The sequence below is a fragment of the Anthonomus grandis genome, chromosome 2 (assembly GCF_022605725.1).
Source record: "Anthonomus grandis grandis chromosome 2, icAntGran1.3, whole genome shotgun sequence".
Lineage (NCBI taxonomy): Eukaryota > Metazoa > Arthropoda > Insecta > Coleoptera > Curculionidae > Anthonomus > Anthonomus grandis.
This window is the reverse complement of record NC_065547.1, coordinates 34,664,467-34,680,036: the sequence shown is the minus strand read 5'-3', so window position 1 is coordinate 34,680,036 and position 15,570 is coordinate 34,664,467. Positions and strand designations below refer to the sequence as shown.

The following is a 15,570-nucleotide window of genomic DNA, read 5'->3' as shown; positions in this document are numbered from 1 at the left end:
TTACAAAAAAAAATAAAAAACAAACTTATAAATGTTCTGCTCCACCTGAGGGTATATTTTATGTTAAATTATTGCTCCAGTAAGAGTTAACATAGGTACTGTTAGACCATAAGTCGGGATCGTTGCACATGTTAACATTTTTAAAGCAGTACCTGTCATCTCTGGCATATTAAATATAATTAAACAAATATTAAAACGTTTTAATATTTTTTCTGTTTGTACCGTGTCCGATGATTTTCAATTTTTAGGTGGTTTTGGATTAGCACAATCTTTACAAAACGATAACGATAAAAAGTTTTCTTTAGAAAAACTTAGACCTCAAATTTGCGGGGCATACATTTACCTTCTACGGTTAAAAATGTTCTACGTATCTCGTGGCAAGGTCGAGAACGCATTCTTAACTGCTGGACCCACATTTTATCAACGGTTCAGCGGCTTTTTAGTGTCAAAAAATCGCCTTGTCAAACAAGGTGTATTAGACTGGACCAAAAAGGAAAAAAAATTAAATCACATTAAAATGATTCCCAAAAATAAATACAAACAATTTACGTTACCACACAAAATTTTCCATTTAATTATAATAAAAGTTATTTCAAGGAAGTGTTAAACATACCCCCTTAAAAATGGGGAACCTTAAAATGACCCATAGCGTTTTTTGCTACTTGAGAAATAAAAGAAAAATAAATAACAAAAATTAAAGACAACAAAACAAAAAGATACACTTGAATAATTCAATTACTGATTCGTAATGTCAACATTAGACAAAAGACATAATTTGGACGCAGATCTTTGTAAAATACCATTACAAGTCCTAATTGTGTACGCAATTAGATATGTTTATAGATATGATTATAATTAGATGAGTTTACAAAATTCTTGCCCAAAGCCAATGCAGTGGTGAACAAAGGTCATTCTCGACTACCACCAAATCTCCCACCTTTAAATCCGGATACTCTTTTTATAACGTTGTCGGGGCTCGTTAAGGTAGTCGTAATGCCAGCGCTTTCAAAAATCTCTGTGTAACCTTTGAACCAACTCCCAACACTTCAATAGACTAATATTTTTTTTAGTATAATCCTCACAACGTAGGGAACTTATGGGATGCAATGTCAAACAATGTCCGGGGGGTAATGATGATTAACGTAACTATAGTGATGATGATTATTTGGATCACGCTTTAAATAATACATGTAATGGTAAAAAATTCCTCGTCAAACACTGCAGGCCGACTATTCTTACGATTTCATACTTTCATACGAATTCCCGCCTCACACAACCCGCCGAAATTGGGTGCGGATAATGGATTTAAATACCATTTAATTTTTTTTGCTTCCACATTATTTTTCATAAGATCTCAACAGAAATAGTTCCACTAACAAGGGTATTTTCTTACAAAGATCGGTTCTCAATATAAATCTACGCAAATAAATCTGCTAAAAGGGCCTCACTACTTATAGAAGAAACTAATTCGAAATGAATGGCTTTGGTAGCAAAACCAATAATTATACAGAAGTAAGCATTTTGTGGCTTAAAGTCTCTAAATTTCCGCAACAATACAGAAAAGTGGGGCTGAAAACTTCACCTCAATCTCTTAAATAGGTTTTATTTGGATTACCCTACTACGGGCTGGTAAATCACTCATAAATAGTACTGTGGTACTCATAAATAGTACCGTACTTAGGATCTACTCAGAAACGTTTGTAACAACGCGACAGACAACGACGAATTGCATTTCTTGTAAAAAGACATACAAAATTTTTCCGAATCAAAAAATGCAATGCCTACAAGCAGGTATGCACGTTTTCTGTATGGATATTCTCTATTACAAATTCAGTTGGTAAGTCGTCCGCTGAACCTATGTAATCGGAAGTTGTCAAGAAATAAGCTTGGTTAATTTCTATGATTGATGTTTCATGTTGTAGTTTATTATGTAACATTATGTTTTAAACAAAATATCATTAAGATGTCCACCTCGGCTAGACGCGCAGGCGGCAGACATTTAGACGATGAACCCAATTTTCAATCACTTTTTCTAACAAGTTGGGCTGAATTTCGCGAATAACCCTAGTTATGTTAACTTTCAACTCATTGATGGTTTGAGGATTGTTAGAATACACCTTCGACTTCACATATCCCCAAAGAAAAAAGTCCAGGGGAGTAAGATCACAGGACCTTGGTGGCCAGTTGATATTGCCATGTCGCGAAATTATTCGATCTTCAAAACGCTCTCTTAATAAATTAATTGTGGCTCCGGCGGTGTGTGATGTTGCTCCGTCCTGTTGAAACCAATTCTGTTCGAAGTCTCCACCATCAATTGCAGGCCAAAGAAAGTTTGTTATCATGTCGCGGTAGCGCTCTTCGTTGACTGTTACAGTACGCCCCCCTGCATCCTCAAAAAAGTATGGACCGATAATTCCACCGACATGCAAACCACACCACACAGTCACTTTTAACGGGTGTAATGCACCTGTACTAATTTCTGGGGATTGTTCTGACACCAGAAGCGGCAATTTTGCGTATTGACAACGCCACTAAGACAAAAAAGGGCTTCATCTGAAAAGATGATTTGTTTGCCAAAATCGGCATTTTGTTCCAACTGCAACAGGGCCCAGTCGGTAAACGTTCTGCGCAAACCATGGTCAGCAGGCTTCAATTCTTGAGTTAGAACCATCTTATATGGATGTAGGCCTAAGTATTTCTTCAAAATGTGCCACAGAGACATTGGTAAAATGCCTAATTGCTGAAAACGGCGCAAAACAGACACATTGTTATTCACGTCAACACTTTCTCTTGCAGCGGCGATATTTTCAGCAGTCCTTGCACTTTTTTGTCGCGTTGGTGGCTTACTATCCAGAAGAGTGTACTCTCGTTCAAACTTATTAATTGTGCGCCTTATTGCAACCATTGAAGGCGAAGTGGATAAAGATGGAATTCCATGTATTACCGTAGTGACCGATGGGGCTTGGGCTAAGAGATCCTACAATGTCAATTATGATTCTTCTTCTGGAGTAGTAATACTAATAATAATAATATCAAAATCAAAAATAAGTATTTTCTTTTAACTGTTGACTAAAAACATTACATAAATGATTAATGTTTTAATTTCTAATTTTTAGGCATGTATAGTTGGCTATAAAACAGGGAAGTTGTTATTTCTGGGAATAAGAAATAAATTTTGTTCGTCATGTTCCTGGTACGAAAATAAAAAAAAAGATGTTCCAATACAAAAATGTCATAAGAACTGGAACGGCACATCTACATCGATGGAAGCTGACATAGTATTGGAGGGCTTTAAAATAAGCATGAAGCTTTACAATTTAAAATTTACAAAAATGATTGGTGATGGAGATTCCTAGGTCCACCGAAAATTATTGCAATCAAAGCCCTATGCTAATATGTTGGTGCAAAAGGTGGAGTGCAGGAATCATTTGTTGCGAAATTGTGCCAAGAAAATTCGAGAAATATGTAGTATGTATATTTTATATTTTAATACCAGTATACAGGTTGTCCCCCTTAAAATGATATACATGGGGAAATCGGATACTGTCAAAGATACAGGGTGGATCAAATGGGGAAAAAGTTGCGCATTTTTGAGCCTAACAGTATGGCATTTAAAAATTTGCTTTGAATTAAGTATGCAAAAATCCAATATGGCGTCCATTACGAAAAAAAAAAGTTCATGATGGTCGGCAAAAGAGGAAACGTCGTATTAAAAATCTAAAAATGCCTTCATGCACGTAAAAAGTTACTCTGAAAATAGCAAGTTTTTTAAAAATCGGATTAAAAATAAGCTTAGAAAAAAATAAAATCGATTTTTTCAAATATCGGATTTTCCGGATTATCTTCGGAACCACTCGGAGCTTTTAAAATGTTTAAATGGCATATTGTTAGGTTCAAAAATGCGCAACTTTTTTCTCATTTGATCCACCCTGTATCTTTGACAGTCTCCGATATCCCCATGTATATCTTTTTAAATGGGACACCCTGTATGTTATTACACATACATATAAGTTAGACAGGGTGTCAGGTTTGTACAAACTTCTAGAAGTGATAAATCATGTAAAAATAAACTTTTTTTTTTAATAAACATAATATTTTTTTTTCATATTTGTATCTAAGAAATGCGTTTAATGATTTAAATAAAAATTAAATTTAATTTAAATAAAATGATATTGGCAAATTTTAAACTTACACTATTAAACTTATACAATGTGTATAATTGCTCAATTATACACATTGTATAATTAGAAAAATAAAAATTAAATAATTCCTGTTTAAAACTACATCATATCTAAAATTAATTATTTTTTTATGTATTGTTTTCTACTTTCTTTCTTTTTAATTTGCAGATAAAAAACGAAGTAATTCTAAAAATGTACCTGTACCATTGGCGTTAAGAAAAGAAGTTTTGAACAGATTTTTAAGATTAAGAAGTTCGATAACAAAAGCCACCACTCACAGAATCGCAGAAGACACCACGATGGACCAAAAAATTAAATTGCTAAAGGGGTGACATCTCTAATGCCCCAAGTCATGTATTTGGGAAACACGCCAGATGTAAAGAAATTAATTACTTTAAGTGTGATAATCCAAATTACACAAATTTAGTGCCAAGTATGCAGACTTGTGGAATTTATGAAGACATCTTAGTAGCTTTGCAAAGAATTATAGATAATGCAAGCAGCCTAATCCTCAATACGGACAATAACCTCGCTGAGCATTATAACAGTATTGTTAGCAAATTTGTTGGTGGCATGCGTATAAATTTTTGCAAACGAGGTTCATATGAAGCTCGCTGTGAGGCAGCTGCATTGTCATTTAATTCTGGTGGTAGCTATTATGAAATCCTTCATAAAACCGCAATAGGCACAAGCCCTCGTTCCTTTACTAAGCGGTATATTCAGAGATGTAAAAAGATAAGGCTGTTTTATCAAACTAAAAGACTGCAAAAAACATTAATTTAAAAAAAAATAAGAAAACAAAACAAACTCTTCCTGATACGGACTATGGTCCTGGACGCGCATTACGTTCCTTTAGAAATAAACAGTGACGTTTTTATTTCGAGGAAAAATGAAATCCTAAAAGATATGAAAAAACGTCCAGAGGAAATAAAACATATTGAAAATTCTACAATTGGCCAGGCTTCTAATCCAAAATGGATACAAGAAAGATCACAGCGGATTACTGCCTCAAATTTTGGCAAAATATGTAAAATGCGGGCAAAAACCTCGCCATGTGGTGCAACGTTGCTGTATGGAAATTTTAGTGGCAATAATGCTACAAGATATGGAAGTGAAAGCGAGGCCCGAGCAATTTTAGAATTTGAAAATGAATTTAATTTAAAAGTGTCTCGATGTGGAATTTTTATAGGTGAACAAGAATATTTTTTGGCAGCAAGCCCTGATGGTTGCATTAATGAACATGGTTTGGTAGAAGTTAACCGAAGCAATATTATCAAAAAAGATCACATTCGCTACATTGGAAAATAACCACCTACATTTGAAAAAAAAACCACAATTATTACTACCAAGTTCAGGGGCAGTTAGCTATAGCTAAGAAGCAATCATGCTATTTTATTATTTGGAGCCCTCTTGGCATGTTAGTTGAACAGGTGAGAGTTTTAATTGAAAACATAAATTAATTCTTTATAGTATTCTGTATTTTTTTAGATTGGCTGTGATGAACAATTTTGGGAAGAACAAATGTTACCAAAATTACAAGCCTTTTATTACCAGAAATAGTCGACCCGCTTTATCCAAAAGGGCTGCCTATCAGAACTTAAAATTCTTCCGTTGGCGAAAAACCTGTCAACTGAATCGATGCAGAAGCTAATTAATTTATTTCCTAATATGTAAAAACCTTAATAAATATGTATATACGTTTTTTATATGTTTATATTTTTTTGTTAATATACGTTTCGTTCGTTTCTTTTTTTTTTAAATTTATTGCATTATTTTCCCATAATACCTAAATTGGGCGTAGCACGAATCTGTTAAAAATAAAGTGCAAAAATAAAATAAACTTACAGCGTATCAAAGTGTATTCAAGATGATTTTTAACTGTCAATATCTCAAACGCAATAATTAAAGCTAATATTTATAGATAATAGTTAATTTATAGGTTATTATGTGTAATAAATAGTAATATTTAATCTAATAAGATTTTAATTATTTAGAGATTTGAAAAACCTATTTTAACATAATGCAGAATAAAATTACGCTTGTGTCTTGTGTTTTGCTGCAATTTTTTTACAATGTTTATTGAAAATCTGTATAAGCCTAAAGATTTTTTTTTTTTAGATTAAAATCATAAAAGCGTATCCAATAAATGCTTTACTAATTGCGCAAAAACTTCTTATGAAGCAGAAATAGAATAAACTTCAAAAAAAAAAAAAAAAAGAGATAATAAGATTAAGAGACCGCTCAAAAATTCGCAACGCAATGCAGTCAGAATCGCTGCGGATCGATGGGAAAGCAAGTGACGACGCGACGGTACCGTGTTGGTGAGATGTTTGTCGGACGGGCTAAACGACTAAAAGCGGATTCTCAGTTGGTCGCGCCAAGAATAGCTTAATGGTCGTATTATAATATTATTGAGGTATTTTTTCCCGGAATTTGATAATCTACTGGATTAGACAATCAATTATACAGGATTAGACATTCCCGAAATAGACATTTCTAAATAGCACTAACAAGTCCGTTAATTTGGAATATCATTACTATTAATAATGTATGAATAACTTTATTACCATTTAATCATATTAAATGTAAATATAAAGATAATTATATACAAGGAAAAGTACAAATTTTATTAAAAATGACTCTTAAAATAAACGTTACCGTTTTCAGTTTCTTCTTTTCAACAATCAAATCGAGCAAAAAATGGTCCACTTCCTCATTGGCCATTCTCAATACCGGATACGGATGTTCGAACATGGACCTCGGTTGATCCGCCAAAAAACTATCAACATGATTCAACGATTTTAGGGACAACGTGACCGTATCACCGTGATCCAAATACTCCAATTGGGCCGTTTTATCGGTAATTTTCTTGATTACGGCCCGGTGCAGGCCGTCGTCGCTGTCCTTCTTGCACAAACAGATTTGCCCGACAACTGGATTCGTAATAGCTTAAAGGAAAACGTTCAATTTAATTGAGGTCATAAAGGGGGATTGTATTAAAGTTACGTTTTTTGGGCATCGTGGCGATATGACCGTAAACATTTTTGCAAACGAGGGCGGTTTCCTTGTTACGCAGGATCAACTTTGAATCGGTATAGTTGACGATTTGAACGCTGCTGTCTACTGCGATTTTGACATCGGTGGGTGGAACCTAAAAACGAATTAAAGATGTGTATTAATTGATTATTTTTTTGCCACTTGGGTCTTAACTTACAATTCATACAAAATGCTATTATTAATTAAAATACATACTAAGAATAGTTCAATTTTGGGAATGAAATTCTTGAGTGAAATACTTGTACACTTAACTTTTTTAGGTTAAGACTTATATGAATATGTCTCTATCATCCTAAAGATTTAGATGATGAAATTGAACTTTAAATTAAAAATATTTTAGGACTAAAATAGGTAAATAAACTATTTTATTAAATCCAAATAAGATGCTCACTTACAATATGACAGACAGTTGAACAGCAGACTGACTAAAAATAAAACCAATCTGGATAATTTAAGTAGTCGTTCAGGTTTTCATGCTTTTCAAACTGTTGACAGCTTACCGGATGCATGCCAAGATACAATCAGGTATTATAAAAATAAATAATGCCTCTTATTTTTAATAATAAGAAAGAAAGAAAGAAAGAAAGAAAGAAAGAAAATGTGCTATATAGTGTACAAGCATCCTAAAAACTAAAAAAATCCAAATTCACTTTAAATTTCAAACAAACATAACATCTAAAACACTTTAACATAAAATTTACACACATTACCAAAATTAATCATAACAAAACAGATTGAGAAAAAAAAAGCATCTTTTTGATAAATTTCATTAAAAAATAAGTAAAGCTGTCAATAAAACAGAATTTAGGGGAAGTAAATTAAATTATTTAACAGGAAACAAAACTAAAACACTAAAATGATGTCAGAGCACAGGTTAAAAGGTATCATTAAAAAAATCCTCGAGGCTATAATATGCCCTGGATAATAAAAGTGATTTTAATTCCTTTTTGAATTTCTTAACTTCTAAAATTTGTCTGATATATAGAGGAACATGGTTGTAAATTTTTTTGCTAAGGTATATAAGTGAGTTCTTGGTGAGGGAGGATGTAGGGATTGGTAAGGGAAAATCGTTAACCTGGCGAGTCATATGACCAGTGTCAGAGGGAGGTTTAGGACATTTATGAATAAGAGTAGCTGTTTCTAAGATAAAAAGAGTTAGGATTTTTTGAGATATAAAGATAGGTTTACAAGAATCTCTTAACCCAGCGGAACATAGGTATCTAACTGCCTTTTTTTGAATCACAAAAATTATGTTTAATAATCCCTTGTTGCTTAATCCCCAAAAAGGCAAGCCATAACGAAGATGGGACTCAATAAGAGAAAAGTACACTGAACGCGCAACTACCCCTCCCAGCTCATGCCTCGCCATTCTTACTGCAAAGCATCCACAGGATAATTTTGATGCAAGATTTAGGATATGATCTTCGAAGCGAAGGCGACCATCAATGGTAATACCAAGAAACTTACAGCTTTCTTTTTCTGAACGTCACACTTAAATCCCATAATAAAGGTTTTGCCCACATTAAATACAAGCCTGTTTGCAGCACACCACTCCGATAAAATCTTAAGATCCTTAAAAACCTGGGCTCTAACATTATCAGAATCTCTATGATTCCATAAAATGGTGGCATCATCAGCAAACTGAACCACTTTGCCCTGCAGTTTTAATGAACCCAAATCATTTACATAGAGCAAAAATAATAGTGGTCCTAACACTGAACCCTGAGGTACTCCAGTTTTAAGGGATCTGGAATCGGATAAACATCCAGATACTGTAACTCTTTGGGTACGATTAGACAGATAGGATTCCAGCCATTGCAATGCCACACCTCTAAAGCCATAATTATTGAGCTTAGACAGTAGTATTCCATGATCTACACAATCAAATGCCTTGGATAAATCGCAAAACACTGCCGCCGCGGACTCTCCAGAATTTAAGGACGCATAGATACTCTCCAAAAAGCCGAAAACAGCGTCATGAGTCCCTTTTCCCGTTTGAAATCCAAACTGATTTGCAGATAAAATGCAATTATGTTGTAAAAAGGATGAAAATTCTGATTTTTGCAAGTTTTTCAACTATCTTGGAGAGGGTAGATAATATAGAAATTGGACGGAAATTACACGGCTCACTCAAATCTCCACCCTTATAAAGAGGGATAACCTCTGCCTCCTTCAAACATGCTGGAAAGATGCCATTATGAAAGGAATTGTTTATGGCAGAAGCTAAGGCATTCAATGCTGAGTCAGGCAAAAGGAGTAGTAATTTTGTTGATATTCCATCAGCTCCAGCTGATTTATGGTTTTTAAGCTTTTAATTGCATCTCTAACGTCAGTAAGGCTAACAGGATAAAAGAATTTTGAACTGACACTTGTTGAATATAATGCAAAGGATCAATATTAGTATTCACATCCTTGAGCAATAAATGAGGAATATTACAGTAATAATCATTTAAACTATTTGGTCTTACTTCTGGTTCTGAAACTTTCTTGTGAGATTGCCTGAAGTCATTTATAATTGACCAACAATCTCTCTGCCTATTTGAGGACACATTCAAGCGGTCACTATAATATTTAACCTTTGCTGCTTTTATCGTCTTTCTGTATAGACTACCATATAATACTACGAATAATAATTTTATATAGAGCTGTAAAAAATAAAGAAAGAAAACTTGGCGTAGAAAAAAGGCACAGTCTAGCTTTATTAGCTACTTTACTAAGCCAGTAGACTAAAATTAACAGTAAAATTAGACAATATTTTAACTTAACACTTGACTGATAATATTAAAGTTACTAGAAATCTTACATGACATTTTTTGTTCTCATATAACTTTCCTGTTTAGGGACCATCTTCTACATAAGGACTATGATATATTAAAAAAAATGAAATGGGCAAAATTTAAATTTTTATAGATGGGATAGAATTAGACGTCATGGGGGAGGTGTAAGGCTCTATATTAAATCTTCATTGTCACATGATTTGGTGCATGAGCAATATTCTGATTGTATTGAGTGTCTTTGGGTTAAATTACATTTAAAAGGTAAAAATTATAATTAATTTATAAATCATAGGATGTGTCTATCGTCCATCTAATTTTCCTGTGCCAAAATTCAACATATTTATTTAGGTATTTATAATAATTTTTTTATACCATCAAGTAGTAAAAAATGTTATTATTGGCTCGCGTTAATGTGAACTAAAAAAATTTCGACTTAGTTCGCATTACTGAAATGTTCACATTATGGAGATTATATTAAAAATAGCTAACATTAAAATAAAAGGGAACTACATTGGACTTTATTTATGTTTGTATTTATTTATTACAGTTTTAAGCATACAAAAGTTTTATTTAAAAAAAGATGTAATTTTTATTTGCACTTTTTTTTGCGACAGGTTTAAGGCTACAGCCTTTTCTTCTAAACCTTTTAGTGTAATAATGTCCTTTATGTCGACATAGTTTTGATTGGCCCATTGTGTGACAATTTTCAAGGCTGGAAGAGCCTCCAAATGCGTAACTTTTTTTTCTTCAAAAGTTAATATCTCGCAGTCACTATCTTCTGAATCATTGCTATCGAGATTTTTCTCCACTGCGTCTGTATTCTATTCCTCAATGTCTTTGGGATTATAATCAATCTAAAAACAATCATATCTCAATGAAATTCTAAAACTATTACAGACTTTCTTTTAATTTCCATAAATCGAAAATTAAAAGAAGTAACTAGCACTAAATAATACCTGTTCAATTGTTTGAAGCAATGTAATGGTTTCATTAACTGCAGCTGCTCTAACATCATTTTCCCACATCTCTTTTAGTCGAGCTACAAGTAGGTCATCCTCCTCCAAATTTTTTTCCAAAATATTATTCCAACATTTCGAAATTACTGAAGGCTCTATTTTTTGCCAGGCCATATGCAATTGCATAATAGCATCTCGTAAAGTTATAACTTTTAGGGCTTCAGCTACTCATTGACCCTTAGATACATTTGAACTTCATAGGCCTTTTCTGTAAAATAGTTTGGTTATTCGCAAAACATTTTGGTCAAATGGTTGAATTAATGGTGTAACATTTGGGGGCATGTAGACAACAAAAATGTGTCCATCAAAAGGTTTTAATTCTTCTGCCGGTGGATGCGAAGGGTCATTGTCTAACAGGAGAATGGCTTTTAAAGGAAGGTTTTTGCTTTGTAAAAATGATTTAACCTAAAAACCCAATTTAGTCTTAAAAAAATTTAAAAGCAAACAAAACTTTCACTTACCTCTGGAACAAAATGCTTAAGGGGACGTAGTCCTGCTAATTTTCCGTTTTTCCGACGTCTAATCCGCTCTCGTGATTGGTCACTTTAACCATCTTAGAAAAGTACTTATTAAATTTTAAGATAACCAGATCGAATATCACAAAACAAAATAGTGAATCTGTGCGGAATCGAATAAGAAACACTTTGACCAATTGACTCATTCTAAGGTGAGGTTTTTTTTTTAAGTACTTTTCTAAGATGCTAAAAGTGGCCAATCACAAGAGCGGATTAGAGTCTATAAAGCGGCAAATGAGCAGGACTACGTCTCCTTAAAAAACCAATTTTTAAAAATTTCCTGCGTCATCCTTTTTAGTGCTTTTATAGATGACTGGATTATCAAATCCTTTAAAACATCTGGGTGATTTTGCTTTTCCTAGTACTAAAGGCGTTAGTTTGTGTGATCCTGTAGAATTTGTGCACCCGTATTTTTAGACCAGGCGCCGTTTTTTCAAAAATTGCAACATAGGTTTTATCTAGCAATAACTTCCAATAAAAACCCGTCTCATCTGCATTATAAATTTGATCTTCACTAAGATTAAGCTGCTTCATCTTTTTTCTTAAGCCTTCAATTAAGGGATTTACAAGGTGAGGCTGCGAGCAGGGCCGTATCTGGACCAAAATTTTTGGGGGGGGGGGGGGTTAGGCCAGTGACATTTGAGATATTAGGGATAAAAAAAACTTTAATTTATAAATAGGTTTTACTAAAAGAAGATACCAGTTTAAACTAAAAAACACATTTAACAACGTTAAAATTTTAAAAATAGTAATTATAATAACAACTGAATATTTCTTTGCTTTTCCCTCGCAAAACGATTTAAGACCTCTGCGGTATCAATTATAATATTTCTATGCACGCTTAAAAGGGCAATAGTCCTGTTAACCGCTCCTGACTAGTTGAATTGCGCAAATAGTCTTTTAAACGCCTTAGCGATGAAAATGATTGTTCTGATGAGGCTGTAGATACAGGTAACGTAGCCAGAATTTGCAACAGAGTATGAATATTGGGAAACAAAGATGGATTACATGCTGATAATGCATCAAGAGCATTTTTTGGCCTTTCTGCTTGAGGCAGCTTAATCCATTTTTGTTTCCACAACTGTAGTTCTGCAGATAACGTATGTAGGTCCAAAAATTCCTCATATGGTAACAAGTCTTCCATTTTTACTATGTGTGCTTCGCACATATTTGGTACTAGACAATATAACAATGAAAGTGATTTTTCGTGATTTGCAAATCTTGCAGATTTTCATCAGTTCTTCTATAAATTGATCAAAAAAAGGAATTGCAACTGTGATTCGAAAATATTCCTCTGCAGTAGCTACCATGGCATTAGAACGATTCTGCTGTCGTGAAACTATTCTAGGTATTTTTATGCATTCTTCATCATATATAGACTTTATAATAGCTTCAGATTTTTTACAAATATTTTTGAATTCTTGATCTATATTCAGTCTCATATTCCTGACCTGACTAATAACAGTATTCACATGCTCAACAGCGCTAAATAGATCAAAATCTACAGTCTGGAGAATTCTGCATAACGGTAGAGTAAAAGCAAATAAAGTGGACGCTGTTAACATACTGATAATAAACTCACTGGTCATAATAGCTCGAAGGAACTGCAAAGCTTTTGAAGAAGTTTCGATGCCTCTTACTTGTTTTAGTTCTTCTAATGTTTCAATAATGAGTTTAAAAACTTCAGTAAACCTAATTAGTCCATCATGATTTTCCACCCACCGAGTTTCACACATGGATGTTAACTTACTCCATTTACTATTTGGAACATGTTCTTTAATTTTATTTTTTTAATTTAATAATCTCAGTGCGCATAGCTGATACTTTTATAAAATTTGCAATAGATTTTATTGTTCCAATACAATTTCTGATACTCTGAACCTTACAGGAATGGGCAAGAGCTAAATTTAAAGAATGAGCACTACAATGCACATATATTGCTGCTGGATATTTTTCTCTAATTATAGCCTGGACACCTTTAAAACTTTAAAAAGTAAATAAAAAAAAGGGTTATAGTTACCAGTCGTTTCAATTTTATTTTACGTTATAAGATTTTCGGGGGGGGTTTGAACCCCCAAACCCCCCCCCTAGATACGGCCCTGGCTGCGAGGACAACTTTTCACCTGCAATTTTAAGCAGCTTTATACCATATCGCCATTTAAATTTTTGAAGCCATCCATCCCTTGCATTAAATTTATCGTTGAGTTTTAATTTTCTATGTAAATCTAGAGCCTTTTCTTTAAGCATATCACCCGTAACTGGCAAATTTCGTTCACGCTGTTTGGTAAACCATTTATACAGCAAAGTTTCCATCTTGGGGTTTTCTGCACTTTTTAAAGTGCATATATTTTTAATTGCACAAATAGTTTTACTATTTGATATTTCTTTGCTAGCGCAGTAACACTCATACCATTTTCGTGCTCTTCCAAAATTTTTGATTTCTCATAAAGAGTTAAACACTTCTTATTAATTTTAACCATTTTAAAAGGCCACTGCGCAAGATGCGACACTCTCTCTTATCTAATAAACATCAACAAATGACCAAACAACGTTTCAAATGCGTAGTAAACCCAATATCCACTAACAAGCCTAGATAAGTCTACACAGGATTACTAAAGATTTCTTAAAATTCACATTATCGAAATATGGGTTTGTTCACACTATAGAATTAACATAGAAAAATATTGGTGTTCACATTAATGAGTTGTTCATAAAATCGTAAGTTCACGTTACCGCGAGTATACTGTATTGACTTTAAAAGCTTAAAAAGCTTATCATACGCCAGTTAATGTAATTTTTTAATTGCAGAAAAAGAAGCACATTTTTTCTTCGAAGTGTCTTAATCAGGAAAATAAAATTTTTGGTCTGGTTTAGAGTTAAGCCAATTATTAAATACACATTTAAGTAAGTGAACTGTGTCAAATAGGTAAAATAATGGTCTCTGATTATCTATGGGATGAGGATAAACAATGCTATAACACTATAAATGCTTACATACGGACAAAAAACTATGTACCCAATCTTCCTCTAAATTTTCAATAATTTTCTTAATAAAATTATGAAGTATGTCTGATGTAATTTTGGAGATGTGAGTTATGTGAACTACTTCCTTAAAGCTGGAACACACACTTGTAATCATAAAAGTAAATGCCGAGGAAGCTAGAGACTTATTATTGACTGATGTTCCAGTGATATTACCGCCTTTTATAGTCCATGTAAGAGTCAATATGAATTTCATCCAAAAGTAGTGTCACAAATCTCTCATGATCCTTTAGTAAACTAAACACATTTCGGGCATAAGTTAAAAACATTTTTTTTTTCATCTATGTGGGGATCGGTCATGTGTTTGTTACAAATACCCATTATAGTTTGAATATGTGGTAAAATTAGGGATCCATAATCTCTTAAATACTTGTACGCATGAGGACTAATAGTATAGATTATAGAAGTCAAAATTATTGTACTACTTGAATATCTGTACCTTTCCTTTGCAGTTTTACACAAATTGTTAATTGTTCACAAATAAAATCTAAAGCATGCACTCTAACACTTTTTAGTATGTTTGACACAAAATCGAACACACGTTTCATTTTATTTATGTTATTTGATGGTTTGACCTGATTGTGGATTTAAGTCACAGTCGGGGCTGTCATTATTGGTAACATTTTCCTCCAAAGGCAGGGTAATAATAGTAAGGTCTATTGCTTTAAGTATTACATATAAATCATCTAAACTATGGGAAGTATATGGAGTTTTAAATTTTGATGTTAAAACACAAACTGGCTCGCTATATAAAAAAGTTTCAACATTTAAATTAAAATTAAAAACAATTAATGCATGGACCAGGTGTGTATTCAATTTTAAAAATTGTTAGCTTTTTGCTGTTTTGAGACTCACTGTGAGCAGTAAACCAATCTTTCGGTAGTTTAAAAGAAGAAAATTTTTCAATAAACTTTTCAAAACTGTAGTTTCTGACAAATAACTAGAGCAATTTAAAAAAATAGATGGTGTACAGTCTTCTCCT

At 33.1% G+C, this 15,570-nt stretch overlaps 1 protein-coding gene and 1 long non-coding RNA gene across 6 annotated transcripts in view; one reads left to right on the top strand and one right to left on the bottom strand.

Annotated features, from left to right (window-relative positions):
* The window catches only part of LOC126733493 (tudor domain-containing protein 1), a 60,967-nt gene that overhangs the window by 14,137 nt on the left and 31,260 nt on the right, over positions 1 to 15,570 (bottom strand). For all 5 annotated transcript variants that reach the window (XM_050436804.1, XM_050436800.1, XM_050436801.1 and 2 more), the window contains 2 exons: positions 7,188 to 7,332; positions 6,840 to 7,129 (listed from right to left, as the gene is read on the bottom strand). In XM_050436804.1, coding sequence (XP_050292761.1) covers positions 6,840 to 7,129; positions 7,188 to 7,332 — 435 coding nt within the window. The remainder of the gene's footprint in view (positions 1 to 6,839; positions 7,130 to 7,187; positions 7,333 to 15,570) is intronic.
* Positions 2,865 to 5,882, top strand: LOC126733506 (uncharacterized). Its single transcript, XR_007659741.1, has 3 exons — positions 2,865 to 3,468; positions 4,350 to 5,611; positions 5,670 to 5,882. It is a non-coding gene; the product is annotated as an uncharacterized LOC126733506 (long non-coding RNA).